This window comes from Carcharhinus amblyrhynchos, chromosome 12 (genome assembly GCF_965287045.1).
Source record: "Carcharhinus amblyrhynchos chromosome 12, sCarAmb.v2.hapA, whole genome shotgun sequence".
Lineage (NCBI taxonomy): Eukaryota > Metazoa > Chordata > Chondrichthyes > Carcharhiniformes > Carcharhinidae > Carcharhinus > Carcharhinus amblyrhynchos.
In genome coordinates this window covers 61,199,728-61,223,944 of record NC_137335.1, presented here as the reverse complement: position 1 = coordinate 61,223,944, position 24,217 = coordinate 61,199,728, and the positions used below count along the sequence as shown (strand labels likewise).

The 24,217-nt window shown below is 41.6% G+C and overlaps 1 protein-coding gene across 5 annotated transcripts in view; it reads left to right on the top strand.

Moving 5' to 3' along the window:
• The window catches only part of thada (THADA armadillo repeat containing), a 425,051-nt gene that overhangs the window by 153,260 nt on the left and 247,574 nt on the right, over positions 1 to 24,217 (top strand). For all 5 annotated transcript variants that reach the window (XM_080200616.1, XM_080200615.1, XM_080200617.1 and 2 more), the window contains exons 24-25: positions 12,145 to 12,267; positions 14,920 to 15,011. In XM_080200616.1, the coding sequence (XP_080056742.1) occupies positions 12,145 to 12,267; positions 14,920 to 15,011 (215 nt within the window). The remainder of the gene's footprint in view (positions 1 to 12,144; positions 12,268 to 14,919; positions 15,012 to 24,217) is intronic.

Here is a 24,217-nt window from a genome sequence, read left to right as displayed (position 1 = left end):
CGGCCTCAAGAAAATCTTGCCCAGTGTGTCCCCCACAGTTAATGGGTGAAACTTAGTTTGTGCAACAGGTGCTTCCCTGGATAGGTTGGTGATGAGTGCCTCTGAACTCATCAGTGTTAACACCACTCCCTCAAGAATCTGCCACTCAGAGGCTGCAGGGCAACTGTTCTTATTTTCCCCTGGCATTTCTCCACTATATCTTATTGGTGCTGCGGCATCCTGATAAATCCAGCCCAATGTCTTCCACCTGTCCCTCCCAATTTTCCAGTTTATTCAGACCCCTCTGTACTTGCCAGTACTGCCTGACCCCATCCTTTTTACTTCTTTTAGCTTTGTTTCTATCCTCATTGCCAAATCATTAATGTGCAAAGTAAGCAACAGAAGTGCTAACACTAGCCCTTGAGGCTGGCTGTGAATGAATTTTTGTCAAGATTCAGTTCTGTTCTGTTTTGTGTGACTGATACAATCCCTGATTCATTTCAGAAGACCTTCCTTTCACCATTCTGTACCTTCCAATTTCATGGATCAATTCCTTATTGGCACTGCACCCAACGTGTTACAGACAAGATGGGGGTTAATGTAAACAGCACTAATTTCTCCTCTCAGCTCTAAAGGAAGAAATGTTACAGTCACATTTTATATTCATAAAGTATTAGCATATTGGGAAATGTACACCTTACTTTTAAAACACAATGTTTTATTCACTAATGTGACATGGGGAACACTGGCTATGCCAGGATTTATTGCCCATCCCTAGTTGCCCTTGAGAAGTAGTGGTGAACTGCTTTCTTGAAATGTTGAAGTTCCTGAGATGTAAGTACACACAGTGCAAATAGGCAGGAAATCACAGGTTTTTGATCCTGTGAAAGTGAAGGAACAGGGAAATATTTCCAAATAAGATGGTAAGTGACTTGGAGGGGATCAGCCAGGTGAGAGTGTTCCCAGGTATGTGCTGCCTTTGCCCTTTTAGATAGATGGTGGTGGTTTTTGGTTTGGAGGTTGCTACCTAAGGAGCTTTGAAGAGTTCCTGCACATGATGATACACATAGTTGGCACCGTTCATCGATGAGGGAGGGATTGAAGGGGTACAAACATGAAATATGGACAATGTACCTTTAGAAAATGAACACTAGAAAATCAGGGACTATTTTGTGGTTTCTCAGATAGAGAGAAATATGACCTTTTTGGCTCATTACTTAAACATAAATGATCTTCTCAGGTGCTAATTGATTACCCCTGACCATTTCAATGGAAGAGATTTAAAAATGACAATGGTTGCCAGACCTGCCAGCCCATGAAGATTGAGTTCCAATTAAAGTCATTTAATGAAGATAATCAATGATTCCTTAATGCACAAGGGTAGCCCAGCCAGGCAGTCTGGAATCCAGACCTCAGAAAGAGAGAACTTCCCAGCAAAAGAAATGAACCTTGCCTTGAAAAGAAAGCTATCTTGGGCAGTGAGAAAAGGTTGAATCATTTTGCTGGCACGATTACATTTCTCACTACAGTGGCTTGACCATATTTTTAACTGAAAAGCCAAGAATCCCCAACCTCCACTTGCCTTCAGTTAACTAGCAGACCTGCAACAGTTCCAACCATCATCTTAAGAACTGTAAAGAAGCAGCCTATTTGTGCTTTAGCCTTTTAGTAATCTAAGTATATGTTACATCTCTAGAAATCATCTTTCCTTGTATGTGTGTGTGTGTGTCTGTGTGTGTGTGTTTGGGAAGTAGATGTTTATTGCATTTATATTTTGAGTGTTGTGGAGTTATACATTTCTTTTAATTTAAACTTTCAAGAAAGCCTGTCCTGTGTGTTCTTTAGTCACAACACTCAAAAGGGTTAACAAACATTTGTGCTCCTGAAATACATTTTGTGTGGTTAGCCAAGTGGTGACAAAAAGAGGAAAATTATCCCATATCTCTCCTTGTTTGTCACAAGATATATACATTATCAATGTATTCCAACCCCTCAACTTTTCAAGTTCTAAAAGATTGTAGGAAAGCATGCCGTGGTTGTTTTGCCTGACTCACCATTGGAGATGTTGGTGGGGAACTTTCCATTGCTCTGGGAAGTTGTCTGCAGCCATTTTATGCTGTAATGAGTCATGGCCTCTGCGAGGACTGCATCTCCCTCTGGACATATCGGTAGCAACCTCCAAACCAAAAAACACCACCATCTATCTAAAAGAGCAAAGGCAGCAGGTACCTGGGAACACTCTCACCTGGCTGATCCCCTCCAAGTCACTTACCATCTTACTTGGAAATATATTCCTGTTCCTTCACTTTCACAGGATCAAAAACCTGTAATTTCCTGCCTATCTGTACTGTGTGTACACTTACATCTTACTTCAACATTTCAAGAAAACAGTTCACCACTACTTCTCAGGGGCAACTAGGGATGAGCAATAAATCCTGGTATAGCCAGTGTTCTCCATATCACATCAGTGAATAAAACATTGTGTTTTAAAAGTAAAGTGTACATTTCCCAATATGTTAGGATGCCAGGTAAGTACTAGAGTACTCTGTCAGGGCCAGTAGGAGAGATTTTTGGAAATGGACTGGTTGGAGAGTGAGGGAGACAAGAGGATGTAAAGGCTAGGGAGAGTGATTGAAAAATGGGCTTGTGAAAAAGGCTTTGCCCCATCCCCCTCTCCCTGCCTTGCCTGCTTGAAGCCTGAGCAGGCTAACTGACAGGCTTCACCCCTCCCCCAGCTGAAACGGGGTGAGCAGGAGTGAACTTAGGCCTCACCCACCGCTCATAAAATTGTGATTCAGGACTAGTGAGTAGGTGTAGGGAAAGGCACCGTGATCTATCCTTTTAAACTATTGCATACCATCAGGTACGCTGTAGTCATAGAATCATAGAGGTTTACAGCATGGAAATGGCCCTTCAGCTCAACTTGTCTATGCCACCCAGTTTTTACTACTAAGCTAATCTCAATTATCTGCATTTGGCCCATTTCCCTCTTTACCCATCTTACCCATGTAACTGTCTAAATGCTTTCTAAAAGATAAAATTGTACCCACCTCTACTACTACGTCTAGCTGTTCATTCCAGACCCTCACTACCCTTTGCGTGAACAAATTGTCCCCCTGGATCCTTTTGTATCTCTCCCCTCTTACCTTAAACCTATGCCCCCTAGTTTTAGACTCCCCTATCTTTGGTAAAAGGTATTGACTATCTCACTGACCTGTGGTTCACAAAGGAGGTTGAATGTTTTGTTAAAAGGAAAAAGGAAGCGTATGTAAGGATGAAAAAATAAGGTTCAGTTGGGTCGCTTGAGTGTTACAAGGTAGCTAGGAATGAACTAACGGCAGTGTTCTGAGGAATGTGGAGGAACAGAGAGATCTTGGGGTTCATATCCACAGATCTCTGAAGGTTGCCACTCAAGTGGATAGAGCTGTGAAGAAGGCTTATAGCGTGTTAGCATTTATTAACAGGAGGTTTAAGTTTAAGAGCCGTGGGGGTTATGCTGCAACTATATTGGACCTTGGTGAGACCATATTCGGAATATTGTGTTCAGTTCTGGTCACCTCACTATAAGAAGGATGTGGAAGCATTGACGAGAGTGGGAGATGTAGGAGGGATGTCCAAGATAGGTTCTTCACTCAGAGAGTGGTTAGGGTGTGGAATTCACTGCCTGCTGTGATAGTGGAGTTGGACACTTTAGGAACTTTCAAACGGTGATTGCATAAGCACATGGAGCACACCAGAATTATAGGGAGTGGGATAGCTTGATCTTGGGATTGGACATAGCTCAGCACAACATTGAGGGCCGAAGGGCCTTTGCTGTGCTATAACGTTCTATGTTCTTTGCCTCTCATTACTTAATAGACCTCTATACGAATATCCCTAAGCCTCCTATGTTCCAGGGAAAAAATTCTAGTCTATCCAGCCTCTCGTTATATCTCAAACCATCAAGTCCTGGTAACACCCTAGTAAATCTTTTCTGCGCCCTTTCTAATATCCTTTCTACAATCGGGTAACCAGAACTGTGTACAGTTTTCCAAGTGTGGCGTTACCAATGTCTTGTACAACATCAACAAGAATCCCACTCCTGTATTCGATGTTCTGACTAATGAAACCAAGCACGCTGAATGCCTTCTTCACCAGCCTGTCTACCTATAAGTCCACTTTCAAGGAGCTATGAACCTGTATCCCTAGATCTGTTTGTTTTGTAACTCCACCCAACACCTTACCATTAACTGAGTAAGTCCTGCCCTAGTTTGATCTACTGCAATGCATCACCTTTATCTAAATTAAACTTCTCCTGACATTCCTCAGCCCACTGATCCAATTGATCAAGATTCCATTGCAATTCTAGATAACCTTCATTGTCCACTATGTCACCAATCTTGGTGTCATCTGCAAATTTATTAACCATGTCTCCTAAATTCTCATCAAAATCATTAATATAAATGACAAATAACAGTGCAGCCAGCACCAATCCCTGAGGCACACCACTGGTCACAGGCCCCCAGTTTGAAAAACAACCATCTACAACCACTCTCTGTCTTTTGCCATCAAGCAAATTTTGTGTCCAATTGGCTACCTCACCCTGGTTTTAACCTTATTTCACCTGTGAGATTTAACCTTATGCAGCAACCTACCTTGCAGTACGTTGTCAAAGGTCTTGCTAAAGTCCATGTAGACTTTAGATGCACTGCCCTCATCTACTTCTTTGGTTACCCCTTCAAAAATCTCAAGCCGATCAAGCAGACTGTTTAGTCAAACTTCTTGAGTGTCATTGAAGCTGCAGTCATCTAGGCAAGTATAGTGCTTTTAGGAAGTGGATTATGGGATCATTTCACTGTTCTGCAATGGACTAAAATCCTAAATTGGGATGGTGTATGGCTTACAGGAGTAGTTTTGGGTGGTGATGTTCCCATGTGTTTGCTGCCTTTGTCCTTTTAGGTGTTAGAGGTTGTGCTTTTGGAGGGTGCTGGTGAGGGATGCTTGGCGAGTTGTTGCAATGTAACTTTTATTTAATGCACATTGTTGCTACTCTGCACGGTTAATGGAGGAAGTGGATGTTTAAGTCTTTGGTTTGGGTGTCGATCTTGCAGTCTGTTTTGTCGAATTTTTTGAGTATCATTGAAGCTGCAGTCATCTAGGCAAGTAAAGAATGACTATTCCATCACATTCCTGACTTATGCCTTGTAAATGGTGGGCAGGCTTTGGGTATTAGGAGGTGAGTTACTATTTCCACCACTATGACTGTTCCAGTTCAGTTTCTGGTCAATGGAAACTTTCCCCAATGTTTCAGATAGCAGGGCTCAGTCACACTAGGACAGATGATGTATTCTGTCGTATTGAGATAATGTGGCATAATTACCAGTTTTCAGAGAACAGCTGTTTGAGTCATGTAAGCAGTTTTTATACGTACCAACATTATTCTTGAATTGTATGCTGATTGCTTCATTAGCATCAGCAAACTGAAATACATTACATGCAATCTGCATATGGACTTTTAATGTTGCCCCAGTTTCACGTAACAGTGACAGACATAGTTACTTGTCAGAAGGCCGACAGAGAAGGAACTTCAGCACTTACTTGACCTTGACTTTATTGGAAAAGTTGCAAATGAACCCCCCCCCCCTTCAAGAAATCCAAAACTAAGAATCAGGTTAAAATCTGTGTTGGGATGTGCTCACCAAGCCAAACAATACAGTGAGAAAGATACTTGACGTTCACAGTTGATGGCATCATTGAAATCTGAATAGTGCAAGCACTTGCTGATCTTGACCTCAATGCAGGCTACCTTCAAATTGACTTTGCAGAAGCATCTTACAGTTTTGGATCTCCTATTGGACTTTTTCGATACAGGGAGCCTTAACGTTGAAGTCCTTTCAGCATATGATCCAGTTTTTACTTAAAGGAGCTGAAGGCTTGTTAAAAATCAATGTTTGTATTGAAAGGTGTATTCATCAACAATTGTACCAAATCCGTGACATACCTATACTAATATTTACAACTTGAATAAAGACAAGTATTTGGTCAATGACAGCAGAATTGAATTATTTGGTCATATGTTCAGTGATGAAGGAATAGCACCTGATCCATGGAAAGCTGAAGCTATTGCAAACTCTGCAGATCCTGCAAACATGCAGCAAATCTGGAGTGTGCAATTCTTGTCACGTACTATAATCCTTTCATCCCGTATCTCTCTATGTTATCTGCCTGCCTTGGCAATTTGACAAAAGACGACTAAGTGGGAGTAGACCAAATTACACAATCAGTCAGTTGTTAGCAAGTTGTACAGTGCTTATTTTGACCCTGAGAAAATCACCCAGCTAGTCATGGTTGTTGTAATTCTTGTGTAGAAAGACAAGGAAGGCAACCCATCAATCATCGCGATGGCACGTAGGTCTCTAATGTCTGAAAGGGAGCATTATCCGCAAACTAAAGAGAGGCATTCTCAAATGCATAGCGTATCTTAACTTTCATTTCTACTTGTATGGAAACGAGTTTGAGGTAATAATTGATCATAGATTGTTTAACAGCCCACGTACAAAATCACCCTCTCAAGCAAAGTAGTCAATATAGAATTCATATTCTTGTTGAGTACCAGCTAGGCAAGCTCAACCTAGTGGATTATCTTTCGCAATATTGTTGCTGACAGTCAGTCCCACTAGTTGTGAAAAGCTGTTGAGCAAAATCCTAATTACGTAAGCTTAAATGTGATGCCAAAGTCACTGATATTAGCTGATGCCAAAGCAGCAACAAAACTAAAGAGGGACTGCAACTTTAGGTGATGGCTTTGGAATCATAAGATTTGAAGGATGTGATGAAGAGAGAATCTACAAACACAATTTTTCGAAACTTGACAAAGCCTTCACAATGTTCACAGAAACATAGAAAATAGAAGCAGGAGTAGGCCATGCGACCCCACAAGCCTGCAACGCCATTCCATAGGATCACAGCTGATCCACTAAGTCGATGCCATGCACCCACTCTTTCCCCATAACCCTAAACACCTTTAGTGCCTAGAAACCGATAAAGAACCACAATGAACCAAAGCCCTCAGTAATTTTTAAGCAAAATCGCTTCAACATAGCTGGGAGAAACCTGTCACTGAATCCTTGACTAGGTTGAGGAAATGAGCTGAATACGGCAAATTTGGACCACCTCTTAATGAAATGTTGCTAATAGATTTCTATGTGGCATAAATGACTTAACCATCCGAAAGAAGCTGTTTAAACTTAAAAAGCCATTCAGACAGCCTTGTCACTTGAGAACATGGAAAAAGGGGCTCAGAAGTGATTAGATGCAACACACAACAATGTATAAGGGGATGGACTACAGTCCTTAATGCAGAGTGTTAAAGGGCACCGTTCAATATAGAAACCCTAATGTCACCGCTAGATAGCCAAAGAATGGCAGGCCCAACTCCAAGAGTATTAGAGAACATACTCCAGGAGAGTGTAATTGCCAGTTGATGGATTACTGCAAGCTGTGTCAAAGGACACGGCCATGGCAATGTTTCAGGAACAGGTGATATGCGTGCTGCCTAGGAGAAAAGCTAAGACTGGTACCTGAATATATCATGCAGCTATCTCCTCTTCCAGAGATAGAGAAACTACAACTTAATTGTATTGTAACAATGAAAGTAGCCCCAATAATGGTGGAATTATTAGTAAATGGCCATCCCTTGAAGATGGAGGTGAACTTGGGAGTTGCAGTTTCTGTTATTGAAGAACAGACCTATAAGCACCTTCAGTTGAGCACCTAGCTCCTGAGGTTGGAAGATATGATGGCCAGATATGATTACCTTCCAACACATGGGATCCTTTACAAATAAGAGGCACCACAGTGGCCCTAATGATTTATAGACAGCATCAAGTTATCTCCCACTCATTGTTCTATGGGAGCATGGATGAAGCCTCATGGAGAGACATTGGATCCAGCAGATTCGACCCAACTAGTTGGAGATCTTCAGGTGAAATGTTGGGGGACTGTGCAGTTATCCATAAATACCCTAGAGATTTTCAGGAAGGCCTAGGGAGAATAGGAGGAGCCAAGGCCAAGATCTATGTTGACCCAAAATGCAGCACCCCATCAGCATGAACCATCTTCCAAAGACTTAGGAAAAACATCCTTTGAGGGCTAGATGATGTCTTGGTCATGGGGGCTTCAGAATGGGAACATCTGGCCAACAATTTTCCATGGCAGAAGTTCACTTGAAGAGGAAGAAATGCATTTATCAGGCAGCCAAAGTAATTTATTTGGGCTATTGAATAGATGGCAAGGTGTTACATCAGGTAGGGGAGGAAGTAAAGGCCATCAAGGAGGCACTGTCTCCAAGGAACAACATGAAGTTAAAAACCTTCCGGGGGTTGGTCAATTATTACAGAAGATTTATCCCAGATTTAGTTTCCATGTTGGCCCCTTGCCCTACTATGAAAATACCACAGATGGTTTTGGGAAGTTCTGCAGGCAGAGGCTTTTTCTAAAGTTAGACATCAGCTGCTGTCATCTAACTTATTGGCCCATTTTCATCCAAAGAAAGAGCTTGTTTTAACCTGTGATGCTTCCTATATGGAATTGGTGCACATCACTGAAAAGACAGGACAGAAAATCCTGTTGCGGATGCCTCCAGAACCCTTTTGGATGCGGAGCAAATATCTTCTCAAATTGAGAAGGAAGAGTTGGGGGCTCATATTCGCTGTGAAGAAATTCCATCAATATATCTACGGTCAATGTTTTGAATTGTTATCATAAACCCTTACTGGGTCACTTCGAAGAGGATTAAACAATTCCTCTCATTGTCTCTGCTCAGATACAATGCTGGGCTTGTTACTTGCAGCTTACGAATATTTTCTGAAACAGTGCCCTGGGACCCGGATAGCTAATGCACATGCACCGAGTGGCCTCCGTTTGCCCACAAGCCTGGCTCATGTATCAGCAGTGAAAGTGGTTGTGATGACTCTGAACTTTTGGAAATCTTGCCAGTGTCAGCAAAGTAGGTTAAAACTTGGCGCATGAACACCCAACCTTATCTAAAATTAGGTATATAATCTTAAATGGTGGCTTCCAAGGAATGCAAGTCTACCTTGTTAAGAAAGCTGAACCTAATGTTGAGGAAAGGATCATTCTTTGGGGGTCCTAAGTCATTGTTCCACCCCCAGGATGATGTCCAAGATTAACAGAGCTACATAATGGCAACACTGGAGTATCAAAAATGAAGATGCTGGCCAGGAGTTATGTCTGGTGCCCTGGTCTTGATTCTCACATTACAGGCTGGGTAAAGCAATGTGACCTGTGCTAGGGAAATCAAAAACTCTCAGCCTTATCCTCCCTACACCCAGGGGGATGGCCTGGCAGGCCACAGGTGTGTTCATGTGGACCTTGCAGGTCCTTTTACGGGTTCTATGTTTTTAATGATTGTGGACATACCCTCCAAGTGGTTGGAGGTGCACCGCGTGGGCTCCATGGCGGTTCGGACTACGATCAAGAAATTGCTGAGAACACCATCCACCGGGTACATGGTACATATTCTTGCAACTTGGCCAACATTGTCTACCTAATACGCAGGTAGACGTTGTCCCGAGGCGTGGTACATTGGGGAGATCATGCAGACGCTACGACAGCGGATGAATGGACACCACTCGACAATCACCAGGCAAGCCTGTTCTCTTCCTGTTGGCAGACACTTCAGCGGTCACGAGCATTCGGCCTCTGATCTTCGGGTAAGCGTTCTCCAAGGCGGCCTTCATGACACACAACAGTGCAGAGTTGCTGAGCAGAGACTGATAGCCAAGATCTGCACACATGAGGACGGCCTCAACCAGGATTTTGAGTTCATGTCACACTATTTGTAACCCTCATGACTTGTCTGGGCTTGCAAAATCTCACCTACTTTCCTGTCTGGAGACAATACACATCTCTTTAACCCACGCTTAATGCTATCTCCATTCACATTGTCTGCACCTTTAAGATATGATTAGCTGTAAAGACTCACATTCTAATCAGTATTCTGTAACTGAGTGTATGTTTTTATATGCCCTGTTTGTGATCAGAACTCCCCACTCACCTGACGAAGGGGCAGAGCCCAAAAAGCTAGTGGCGTTTGCTACCAATTAAACCTATTGGATTTTAACCTGGTGTTGTGAGACTTCTTACTGAGGTTCAGAACACACAGAATACAGGGAATCCTGGTTTCTGATAATGGGATGGCCTTCACAAGTGGTGGTTTCCAGAACTTCGTGGTCTCCAAAGTTATCCAACACACCTAGACTGCACCTTATTACCTATCGTTAAATGGACTGGCAGAATGGGCGGTTCAAACCTTCAAAGATGGTATGAAGAAGCAACCGGCAGCATCTGACTAAACTGGCATAATTTTTGTTCAATTACAGGACCACACTACAACAGATTTTACTCCAGCAGAGCTGTTGTTGGGTTGATAGCTTTGTACCAGATTGAGCCGATTAGTCCCCTTTTAGTGGGAAAGGTGGAGTCCCAACAGGAAAACCAAAAAAGAAACATTGATTTCGTGAACACAAAAGAACTTGTGTAACGGGTGACATGGTTCCTGCAAGGAACTTTGTTGATGGTCTCTGATGGGTCCCTGGCATCATTATGGAGAAAGCAGGACTATATCTTAAAAGGTCAAGGATCAGGGTAAAACCCCAAAGAAGCACTTAGACCACCTCAGAGCCAGGGAGCCCTTGCCCTAGCTGCCCCCACCATCGGCCATGGAGCTAGCTGCTATCGGTGCCAGTCCTCAGCTTGAAGCTGACTTCGCATTGGCCTAAATGGATAATGAAGATACGGAATCTGACATAGAAACTGAATAGGCAGGTCTATGGGCTGAAGCAAATATGAGGAGGATCATGCTTGAAATAGCTCTGTTCACTTTACACCCCCTGATCCAGACCTGCTTTCAAGAGATCTCTGCCCAAATGCCTAGCATCAAAAAGTACTTCCTGGAAATGGGGGTGCTGAGAAAGACACAGACCTATGTGGGGGGGGTGGGGGGAGCTTGATATGAGAATCACAGAGGCCATGGGGGATCATTAATAGATCTCCCCATGAGCTTAGTGGGGTACGGACTGCCTTATTGGAGGTTCACCCATTGGAAAACAGCCAGCAGCGGCTTTTAAGCCTGTAACTTTACCTAGACTGGAGTTATAGGTCCCAAGGTGAGGGCCACCTTACTGTAAGCTGGGGGAGCAGCCTTTTCCTTTGATGCATTGTTGGTGATGGGAAACTGGTGTGTGTCTGAATTACTGCATCTCTATTTGTAATTTCTTAGATTTGAAAAATTACATGCCACATACAGCAAGCTTGGAATAATAATAAATGACAAAACTTTTGCGTTACACAAATGACACGCAATGATCATTTTCAAAAAGAGAGATTCTGACCACTGCCTCATGACATTTGGTTGCATTACCATCGCCAAGTCCCCCACCATCAATATCTTGAAGGTCACCGTGGACCAGAAACTTAACTGGACCAACTATATATATTCCATATAAATTCCATGGTGAGTGGCTCAGTTGATTTCCCCAAGCCTTTCCACCACCTCATCAAGTATATCTCAGGAATGTGATGAAATATTGTTCACTTGTCTGGTACAGGCGTATCAACAGACAAGAAGCTTGACTGTATACAGGACAGAGTGATCTGTTCATCATGTCTCATCCACCCTCTCCATTAGCACCTTCCATGGCTGCAGTATTTTTTCTAGTGTTCATTGGCATTATTAGTGGTTTCCTTAGTTCTTACACCATTCATTGCTTCCTTCATAATGTTAATTATTGGTTACTGTCTTAAAAAGCTCTCTGTTCCCTCTTCAGACTGCTTACCTGATCATCAAGTTGGTGATGAGCTAGAATTGCCTCCAGTAGAAATACTTTCTGGCACTTTTTTCCTACATCCTTTTGCCTTGCTGTTGTTTTTGAGAAATTTCCTGGAAACCTAATATTCCGCTACACTTTTAGTCATCTCTCCTTTTATTGCCTAGTGTACAGTTCTCTATGAACTGTCTAGCATATTGTATGTGCCACAGATGTAAGAAGTGACTTTTTATTGCATTTTTGGTAGGTGGGGAATTTTGCAGAAAATGTTAGTTGCACTTCATTCTTTTGTTCACAATACTTTTTTCACAGTTGCTTATGTACTTCTTTTTATCAGGTGCATGCTTTGAATATCTTGAGAGCTCTGTTTAGAGACACCAGATTAGGTGAAAATGTCATTCCATACGTGGCAGATGGAATACAAGCCGCCATCCTTGGTTTTACATCTCCTGTATGGGCAGTAAGTCATAATCATTTAATATTCTTTGAAGTCGAGTAACTGGATCTTTTCTAAAAACTAATGCTATCAAAATAAAATGTTAAACCCAAGTATGCACAAAAGCACTTACTGTAAAACGTGTAGGCTCCTGGGTTATGAGAAGATTTTATTTTATTAAAATTTTGCTTTTAAGATTTAGGACCCATCAGCGTTTAATGAAAATGACTCATCTGTTAAGCAGAGCCGCAATTCTTTGATAGAGTGCAGGCAATGTGAGCTGTTCAAAGTTCATGTAGACTCATGAAAATTATAGTTCAATCATAATTTGATGACAATTAGCTAACTGTTCATTTATATTGTTTATACAATCTTTGGGAGGTTCATATGATAATGCGAACACTGAAATGTTGCATGAATAAAGTAAATCTACAACAACAGCACTGCAGAGCTAGTTACCTCAAAAGTTTGGAGTGTGATATTGTAACCTCCGATTAATCCCTACTTCAGCAACCTTATTATTAGATTGTTATGTAGTATCATTGAAGATACTAAAATAGTTCTGATGTTAAAATCTACCGTTCTGCTTATTATTTTAGCAGGCCACAAGTAGTTTTTAGAAGGTTTGGCTGTGTGTATGATTATGTTTTGAATCACTTGCAACAATCTCCAGCAGTGTAAAGTAATTCACCTTATTACAGATGGAATTTTAATTACTAAAATGGTACATGGCAGAGATCAGGGAAATGGCTGGTTGAATTTAGTTGCAGTAATATTGCCAGTGTACGTGCTTTCTCTTATCTAACCATACAAGTACAAGCCAGAATTAGCAATATCAGAGTCAGGTTTTTATTGCCAGTTCTGTGGGAATTGATATAGTAAATCAGTGTTTAGTATTTAAAAGTATTTTACAAATTATTTTGTAATTGATAATCTTTCAAACTTTAAAATTAGTGTTTAAGTGTAATTGAGAGAGTTTGCAGCACGTTTTGTTGATTTACAGCAGTTTGATGGAAATGTCACATAAAGTCCTTCACAAAACTCAAAGATTCTTAACTGAAACAAAATCAAATTACAGGAAAAGAGATGCGTTTTTAAAAAATCTGGCTGTCTTTTTGCGGAGTGAGATATTTGGGGAAATTGCTCTGAATTACCAACCAACTCAAACAAACTTACTCTAAAATAAACAACCAAAGTTGCCAAAATGCAAAGTATAATCTACAAGTTTCCAAAAGACATATTGGCTGTGGATGTAATCCTTCTTTAATTTGTTTACCAGAGAAAAAAGTCCTGTTTATTTGCATCTTTAATTATTGAGTTAAGGAAAATGACATGTTAGTTGTGGCCTATGTATGATCCATGTGTTTTTGCTGCACAAAAATGGCATTCTATTACATTTACTGAGTAAAGGCTAAAACTGAGAGATTTTTAACCACTATCATTCAATATACTTTTCAGTGGCCCTGAATCAAGTTTCTATGTGATTACATTTATTCCCTGACTTTGGACTAGCTTCTGAGATCTGAGATGGGATTTAAGTTTACAATTTTATTTCCTGTTGTTTAGCTAACTAATATTAAAAAAGAGGTGCAGCCAGAATCAACAGTCCTGAAAACCAAAATCTTTAATTTAGACCTGGTGGTTGTTTATAGCTGGGGGCAGGTTGTAGATTACACAAGGTCATTTCAACCCTGGATTCAAATCCTGTGTCATCTCTGCCAGCTGCAGAACTTGATATGAAATCATTTTGGAAAATCAGTCCAATTCCTAAAATGCAGGGAAACACAGCACAAAAATATCTCAAATTTGGCAATAAAATTGCCACTAAACCTAGAAATTTTACCAGACTTAGTGGTAGCACTTTTGTCTATTAATCTGAAGGTTCTAGTTTCAAATCCCACTCTGGAGACTTGAACACACAATTCAGGATAATGCTTCTAAATAGTGCTGAGGGAATGCTGCAGTGTCAAAGTTTTGTATGAAACATTAAAATGATTGAAAAAAACAATATGTTGTGTTAACTTATCTCTTTCGTTTCTTTGACTTCAGTAATTCTCATCAACTGTTTCTCAGAAACTTCAAACTTCCAAAACCAGGCTAAAGCATATCTGTTAACAAAAGTTATGTTTTGAATTGATGTTTATTGCAATAATAAACATGCAATCCTGATTAGCAATATATAAAAAAAAAGCGTGCTTCTTGGAGGCAGCTTTGATAATTCAATGGTGAGAGTAGTATCTGGGAAGGTTTACCATTATTGTCATTAACGATAGTGCACGTGTTTTCTTTAACTTACCACAAATTTTGCATTTAAAATCTGATTTTTCCCAAGGAATGTTTTACCTACACAAAACATTTGATATCAAAATATTACATAGATTCCTCCATTGTATAAATCAGATCCCTGTGGTGTTCATTTGTTTATTTTCCTTTAGTACAATCAGGTTTGAAACATGCATACAGTATGCAAAGGGGATCAGATGATATGGGAGGAAGGCTGGATCAGGCTGTTGAGTTGGATGATGAACCCTGATTGTAATGAATGGCGGAGCAGTCTTGTAGGGCCAAATGGCCTCCTCCTGCTCCTACTTTCTATGTTTCTATGTAATTTTTTTAACAAAGACACAAGGAAAGCTATCGAAAGTCCATAACATTCTCCTTGCCTTTGATTGCCAGGTACGAAATTCTTCCACGTTGCTGTTTAGTGCATTGATTACCAGGATATTTGGAGTTAAAAGAGGGAAAGATGAACATTCCAAGAAAAATAGGTAAAATTCCATTCATGTTTACTTAGATATTGTTTTGAAAGGAAAACAATACCTCGCTAAATATTTTTAAGACGCGGGTTGATGGGTTTTTGATAAGAGAGGGGTTAAGGGTTATGGGGAGAGGGCGGGAATGTGGAACTGAGCCAAGTCAGATCAGCCATGATCTTATTGAATGGCGGGGCAGGCTCGAAGGGCTAGTTGGCCTACTCCTGCTCCTATTTCTTATGTTCTTATGTTCAATGACTATGCCAAAGAAACCTTTGCTCCTAATTTCAGCAGTTGTTCCATGCATTATTTATGTATTTAAAATTTGCTGGCTTCACGTTTGTTTTGTTGAAGCATGCAATATGACAGGCTATATGCATACAATTTATGCGTAGAAATAAGCTGTCTGTCTTATTAGTAAAAGCTCTTGTATTGCTACCCAGGGCCTGTGACCAAGCCAGATCATGCATGTGGTGTTCAGTTCTCAAACACTGGTAAGATGGTAAGCAGTAAAACCAGCAGACCAGTTTTGCATGAACCACCTTTCATCACCTGACTATCAACACCGAAAACATGGGATCTGAAAGTGATTTTAAAGAATGGCGGCGTCTACTTAATATTCTGATATTCAATGCCCTGAATGTAAAGCGTATAATAAATTGGAGGTGACCCATGGACTGTCATTATCAACAATGGAAAAAACATAATCCTCCTGCTTGTTACCCTCTTTTCACTCCTCACCCTTGTTATGATGCATTAATTCCTGAAAGCTTCATCAGTTATTATATCCTCCCACTCTTTTGGCTTATAAAATCAAAACTTGCCATCATGCTTGCTGAGTTACCTCTGCTATTTTACTCTTAATTTTAGAAGTGGTTTTTCTGTTGGTCTTAACTTTTTTTCAAACTTAAAATGATAATCAACTATTCTAGGAGATTATATATATTTCTAATGCACTTTAATTAGACATCAAAGTCCACACATATTGCAGTTGTAATTTAAGAAAAGCCACATAATGTTTGGGTGACAATTAAAAAAATCCAATCTTCAAATTCAAATTGAGCTGCCAAGTTTTGCTTCTCTGATTTATTCAATTATTGAATGCTGCAATTGTATCACTGCATTGTAATCTGGTTGCCCTTCGTATTTTTGTTTTGTCTTACATGTATTATTCAGTTTTTACGGTAGTTCTGCATTGCGTCATCTTATCTAGCTAAGTAGCCGTGCTGCTCACTTGTTACTTCAGTACACAAAAACATTTGGGGATTGCATCATTATTGTACTGCAGAAACATCAAACAGATTTCAAAGTGTGCTTGGCTATATTTATAAAAAGACACTGGTGTGGTTAAAACTAGTTAGAATAGCATGCCCAACAATTGTTTTGGCATCAAACCATTAAGGATGACAAAGACTTTTTTTTATTCTTTCAAAGGAAAGCTTCAGATCCCATTTCGGTTGAGTTCAAGTTTGCTATCTTATCCACTTAGAGTATAAAAAGCAGAAACAGTTTCTCGCCTGTAGGGGAGAGGGCAGAGCTAAAGGCACCCGAACACTGGCTGAGGGCGATCGGACTACTGCGAACTACGCCGTCCCCCTCCTGACCAGTCATTCCTCTGCCCGCTTCTCCCACACACCAATTCCTAGTGGCAGTGGGCCCTCCCGCCCTCCCCACATCAGTCCCATTGTCGAGTGTGCAGTGGGTCCATTCCGCCTCCCCCCCATCCCACCGACCAGCTGCCTCCTATAGTCCTGCCCTCTTGGCACAGCCTGGATCCAAGCAGGCAATGCCACACCCACACCCCTCCTTGCTCCTGAACTACCCGCAGCCTCAATGACCTCCGGTTCCACAGGCAAGGTCATCACGACTGGCCCTCGTTGCTGAGGACCAGCTGTGATCCTTGCCAGAGGGAACTCTTCCGGCGAGGCCACAGAGACAAGTGAGCCCGGATGCTGGATGGCACAGTGGTGCAATGGTTAGCACTGCTGCCTCACAGCTCCACGGTCCCAGGTTCAATTCTGGCCTCGGGTCACTGTGTGTGTGGAGTTTGCACTTTCTCCTCATGTCTATGTGATTTTCCTCCAGGTGCTCTGGTTTCCATCCGCAGCCCAAAGATGTGTGGTTTAGGTGGATTGGCCATGCTAAATTGACCCTAGTGTTAAGGGGATTAGCAGGCTAAATGTGTGGGTTACGGGAAAAGGGCCTAGGTGAGATTGTGATCGGTACAGACTCAATGGGCCAGTGGCCTCCTTTTATATAGTAGGGAGTCTATGAATAATGTCTGCAGTCATTAATTCAATTCTAAATAGATGCAAATGACATTTAAATAAATTATTCAACATCTTGCTGGAAATGGGCATGAGGCTGATCGTGCCGGATATCTGGTGCCAGTAAGATCGTGAGAGATGAGAAATCAGGCACAAACCTGATTTCTTGGGTTTTGCGCGATTTTACCAGCTCATGATGGTTTTAAATCTCCGCATTCAAAGATCTCAACTTGGAATTCTCTCCAAAGATCTCTCCCACTTGGATGTCTTCAACAATGATCCACATCATAGTGTTTAAATCTCACCTTCTGAGACTTTTTACCCCTGGATTTCTGAGTGCACTTGAACGGCACCTTCCATGCACAATCACGGATCTTTGGCCATACCAAACATAACACCATTTCTACAAAAGTGGTCCTTTTGTCCCAGTGGCCCACAGCACAGAGTCACCAATCCTCGGCTACCTTTTTGAATCTTCAGGGCTTCTGTTGTGGCCACTTCATCTGCCCCCTGCAGATCTTCCTTGAGTTTGGATCCTATTGCTCTGCTCCTGTCCTTAAGGGACCTATTTCTGCTTTGTGTTTTATCCTTTGTCTGGGACACCTTTTGGGACCTATCCCTGTCCCCTTCTTGTATCCTGCCCCATGGAACCCCCGCAAGATGATGCCCCCAATTTGGATCTGACCTGCCTTTTTGCGCTGTTCCTCTCTCTTTCTTTACCATGCAGGTGTGCAGGATGGGTTCTTAGCTGAAAGGTAGCAAAACCATCAAGTGTTTTCTGTGCATCCATCTCCTGGTTGGCTCATGCACAGGAGGCCCAAGGTTCATTCAGAACCAGAGTTCCTGACCCCCAAACTTCAAACTAAGGTAAGTATTGAAATGCATCACCCTTAGGTGCTATCAGTCTTCTTGAGTGTTGTTGTAGCTGCGCTCATCCAGGCAAGTGGAAAGTATTCTAGCACACTCTTGCCTTGTGCATTGCATATGGTAAACAAACTTCTATCTGCTATTTATCAACTCAAGCCTGAATGTTGTCCAAGTCTTGCTGCAGATTGTTGATAATTAATCAACCTGTATGCTTATTTTGACAGCTATTCCAATTTTAAGTCATTTGTAATCATGATCTCTCTTTTCGTTCATACGAAATTGAGTAGATAAATGGGCATCATGGTGGCACAGTGGTTAGCACTGCTGCCTACAGTGCCTGGGACCCGTGTTCAATTCCTGGCTTGGGTCACCGTCTATGTGAAGTTTGCACATTATCTCTGTGTCTGTGTGGGTTTCCTCCAGGTGCTCCGGTTTCCTCCCACACTCCAAAGATGTGCGACTCAGGTGGATTGACCATGCCAAATTGCATCTTCATGTCAGGGGGACTAGCTAGGGTAAATGTATGGCATTATGGGGATAGGATATGGGTGATATTGTGGTCAGTGCATACTCAGTTGGGCCGAATGGCCTCATTCTGCACAGTAGGTATTCAGTGAAAACTTAACCCCTGCAACTGGCAAAAAATAATTCTTTGTATGGTAGATTTTAGAAAGTTTATTAAAGAGAATATATATTTAACAAATTTAGGACAATAACTTTCACAACTTCAGCCAGTTGCGCATTCTGCTTAAGTGTCACAGGAATTCCCCCCAAAGGTACCTGTTCTCGGCCTCAAAGCCACTTGGGAGGATTGATGTGTGGTTTGTTGTCTCTTGAGTTTCAAAGCTTGATGGCTAGCATCAAAACCTCATAGAACCGTTTGTTTTAAATCTGTACAACCATCACACCATGTAAGAGTCAGGCTAATGGTGAATTAAAAATATGCTCTAGCTACTGCTATGTGAATTTGGTTGTCTTTCATTTGTATCTTTACTATCTCACCTAACAAATACAATGGAGTTATTTCTCCCTGTTTCTTAATCCGATTTTGAACAACTATTCTTATATGAAATATAAGCATACTATTGTATTAGCAGACATAATCAACCATAGTAGTTGATGAGTAAGCAATATATAAAAGTGGAACAATTGGAGCAAGAAATATGAGCATGGAGTTTGAGTTTTTTTAAAATAATAACTCACACAGATAGAGTTCTATTTAGATTCATTGTTTTTAAAAATTACATGTTAATACAATAAAGGATAAAAAAAACTTCTAAAACGCTTTATTATTCAGCTGGAGTGGAAATGTGGTTCTGCTAATTCAGATGCAGGAAATGTTCTGGATACATGGCCGGGGATTGTCAGAAGACACAACAGGATATCGCTAGATTGGAGGCTTGAAATGGCAGATGGAGTTTATTCCGGAGAAATGCAAGGCGATGCATTTTGGAGCATCAAATTTAGGTGTGAATTACACTGTAAATGGCAGAACCCTTAGGAACATTAACATACAGAGGGTTCTGGGCATGCAGGTTCACAGTTCCCTAAAAGTTGCAACACAGGTGGCCAAGGTGATTAAGGAGGCATATGGCATGCTTGCCTTCATCAGCTGGGGCATTGAGTACAAGAGTTGGCAAATCATGTTGCAGCCATATTAAACCCTGGTTAGGCTGCATTTGGAGTATTGCGTGCAGTTCTGGTCCCACACTATTAGAAGGACGTGGAAGCTTTGGAGAGAATGCAAAGAAGGCTCACCTGGATGTTGCCTGGTTTCAGAGATGTTGGTTGTGAGGGGAGATTGAATAAACTAGTATTGTTTTCACTGGAAAGGCTGAAGGGAGACCTGACACAGGTCTACAAAGTTATTGACATTGACATTGAGGATAGTCAGAGGCTTTTTCCCAGGGTGGAAGTGTCAATTGCAAGGGAACATGGGATCGAGGTGAAAGGGGGAAAGTTTATGGGAGATGTGCAGGGGAACTTCTTCATGCAGAGAGTGGTGGGTGCCTGGAAGTTGCTGCCAGAGAAGGTTGTGGAAGCAAGCACATAGCAACATTTAAGCGGCACCTGGATGGGTACATGAATAGGGAAGGAATGAAGGGAAACAGACCGCATAAGGGTAAATTTTTTTTTAGTTTAGTTAGGGCATCATGATTGGCAAGGGCTTGGATACTGAAGAACTTGTTTCTGTACTGTACTTTTCTTTGTTCTGAGCTTCTTTGAAATCTGTAAATTGTACTCTTGATGTCTTTTGGAATTATGGAAAAATGCATATTCAGCCAAAAAGTCAGCAGTGTATTATGCATATATCAGTTGAAAATGATCTAACTACCGTGCATATGTTGGCTACATAAGTTATTGTGGGTTCACTCAGCTAACAAAGTGGGCTGGGAGTTAGAACATAATGAATCAGTCATGTGTTTATTTACAGCAATTGAGCAGCTTATTTAAGCCATGGAATAACTTAGCTGCCTGCTTTAACATAGTTCTCAGCATATAAAGCAGTAATTTGATTTGAAATTTATTTTGGCATTGAATTTGAAACATGGGGGGGTGGTTTCGCGGGCTGTCTGCTAGAAGCCACGGTCTCTGAGAGTCTCCGGCACCGTCAGCTCTGCACCAAAAATCAGTGTGGAGCTGCATAATTTATTTAAGTATTACTTTCAGTACATTTTAAATATTGTTAGCAGGCCTGGGACAAAAATCTCCTGGCCCAATAATGTTTCCTCGCCCCCGCCAGGAGTGGTTCAGTCCAGCGAGGTTTACTGGAACTAGCAGCCCAAATCTGCTCGAGTGAAGTGGGGGCCATCAAGGCCCCCCAGAGAGTCGAGGTTGGGGGGGTGTGCTCCCTGGGCATTACCATCTTGGCACTGCCAGCCTGGGCCCAAGGGACACTAACAATGTCTCAGGGACACCTTGGCACTGCCCATTGGGCATTAGGCCATCCAAGGGGGCATGGCCTGATGGGGCAGGGCTGCTGGGGGGTAGATTGGTGAGAGTTGGGCATCTGGCTGTCATTCGCATTTTTGGATCAATGACAGAGGGAAGGAGGCCAGCAATCAGGGCGGGGGTGTGGTGGTCTGCCTGCTGGGTGGGGGCCAGGACTGCAGGGGTGGGGGATAAAATGATATGGCAAATGACAAAGCAATTGGACCGTGGTGGGGTCAGAGGGCCAGCGATGCGAGAGCTGCAAGGCTCGCCAGTGATAAGGAGGCCAGAATGTGGGGCCACTGCACATGTGCCAATCTTGCTACTAACAAATCGGCGCAAGTGCAGTGGTCTGTTCAAAGCCTGCTGCTGGACTCTACAGTGGGAATAAGCCCCGATTCATTTTGAATCTCCCGCTGAAAAAACCAGTGGGGTTTATTCCAGTTTTTATGCGAATTTGACACTGAGAATGTTTGTCTGATTAGTGAAGCTGATATACCATTTAAATCTTACTCAAATTAAAACAGAGAAGCTATCATTGAACCATTATATAATCATTGTCATGTAATCATTATCATGTAACTGTGACTTTTAAAACAGTATTCAGTAAAGACATTCTTAGTGGATTTAAGATCATAAGAAGTAGGAGGAAGAGTAGGCCATTTGACCCGTTGAGTCTGCTCCACCATTCAATAAGATCATGGCTGATCTAATTGTAGCCATACTTCCCTGCTTGATTGCCTCCATAGCTTTTGATGCACTTGTTGATCAAAAAATCTGTCAAACTCAACCTTGATAATATTCAGTGCTCCAACCTTTACTGTTCACTGGGGAAGAAAGTTCCAGTCTAATGACCTTGAGAGAAAAAAACATCCTCCTTATCGCTATCTTAAGTGGGAGTTCAAAGAACTTGCTTTTTAATTCTCTCCCAAACAATACTTTCATTCAGACGTCTTCAAAAGGATTTGTCTCCAGCATTTCTGTCTCTCCTTCCAATTTCCCTTTCCCTTGAATCTCCGCTTGCACACACACCTTTGGTTATTTGGCCATGCAAGCAGAACAGCACTGCACCATGTGTCCATAGTAAGGAGTCACCAACCTTTAGCTTGGAACTTTTGGCTTTTCTCAAGCCAACTTTAAGTCTGCTCCCTGGAGCAGTGTCTCTTTAAGTTGATGTCTTTTCCTCTGCTCCTTCATTTAACATTATCCAAGGACCTGTTTCAGATTTCTATCTTTGTCCCTTAGCTTCTTGTGACTTATTTCTGTCCCACTCCTTGGTTTGAAACCTTATTTTTTCAAATAAAATAAGGTTTTATTTTCAGGGCTCTTCTCCCTGTTCTCCTCCCTTGTCTTGTTTACTAGGGCATCTTCTGTAGAATAGCGTTCCTTTTCTGGGTCACCTGATCTTTTTGCACTGTTTCACTTTCCTGCTTTTTTTTTTGTGCAGGCGCAGGCCTTTCCCAATCTGAAAAAAATTTTTAAAAACTGTACATGTATGCAGGGTCAGTCTCCAGCCTGCAAAGATGAAAATGCACCAACTGCACATGTGCATCAATTCCCTGGTTTCTTTACAGTGGCCTTTTATCTTCTTTTTCAGAACATAACATCATAAACTTCTAATAATCATATTGCATACTATACAATTAAACTTTTCATCTCATTTCACAACTACATATATCATATTGTACAATTTTAGAGGTTAACCAAAAGTATCTTTTTTCAATTTTTTTCAGTCCTTAACTCTGCAAATAATGTTTCATTTAAGTCCACACCCCAATTGTCCTCTTTGTTAGCTGCAGGTGTAATTTCATCTTTATGCTCGTTTTCCAAACTCTTGTGGTAAATTCTTACATTGCGATAATAAGGTCAGAATGACATTTTTGTGTGTAGCAACTAATTTCTCCTCGGATTATAATCTCTTTTAGTTGTTCCATGGAAATTACTGAGATGCTTCCTATGTTCACACAAAAGGGTACTATGTTCCTGCTTGGCATGATCTTTGAACATGTTAGCTTCTTATCGTTTCTCTTGATCACATTTCAAATGGGTCTTTTTCAATCTTCTTTGAAAAATAGCAATCATTTTCCCCCCCCGGCGTTTTATGGTTTGTTCTAATCCTTGAATTATTTTATATAATTCTGGAACCATATATTTCCGCTGTTCTGCAGGTTTTAAGTGTTTTTTTTTATTTTGAAAATTGTCCACTTGCCTGGATTCTAGCTTTTGTGGCTTGTGTGTTGGCCCTGGCAAGCACTTTTGAATCAGTGTCTCTGGACGTTTCCAGATCAGTTTGCAGTTTGTCTTTTTTGTTGACAGTTTTGAATTTCCAATGCTGCAGGCACTTCAGTTGCTTCTATACTGTCCATTACTCACCAACTGCCTGCATCTGCATCTGTCCATGACAGTATCAGTGGGAGTGACCACCACACAGTTTGTGTGGAGATGAAAATCCCTTGAGGATACCTTTCATCATGTTGTTTGGCAGTACCACTATGCTAAATGGGACAGACATCAAACAGAACCAGCAACTCAAGACCGGGCATCCATGAGTTGCTGTGAGTAGCATCAGAATTGTGGACCACAATTGGTAACCTCATGGTCTGGCATAACCCCCACTCTACAATTACCACCAGGACATGACCAATCCTCGTTCAATACAGAGTGCAGGAGAACATGCAGCACTTGGCATACCTAATAATGAGGCACGGTGGCACAGTAGTTAGCACTGCTGCCTCACAGCACCAGGGACCCGGGTTCAATTCCAGCCTTGGGTGACTGCCTGTGTGGAGTTTGCATGTTTTCTCTCTGTCAGTATGGGTTTTGTCCGGGTACTCCGCCTTCCTCCCACAGTCTAAAGATGTGCAGAACAGATGGATTAGCTGTGCTAAATTGCTCCTTTGCATCCAAGATTTAGGTTAGGGAGATTGGCGTGGTAAATATGTGGGGATATGGCCTGGGTAAGCTGCTCTGTCAGAAAGTTAGAGTAGACTCAATGGGCTGAATGACATCCTTCTGCACTGTACAAATTCTGTGTTAACATAACCTGGTGGAACAACAACACATGGCTACTTGCATATCAAACGGCAAGTAAGAGCCAAGGCTAAGCAATTCCATAACCAATGGATCAGATCTAAGCTCTGAAGTTTGCCACATCAA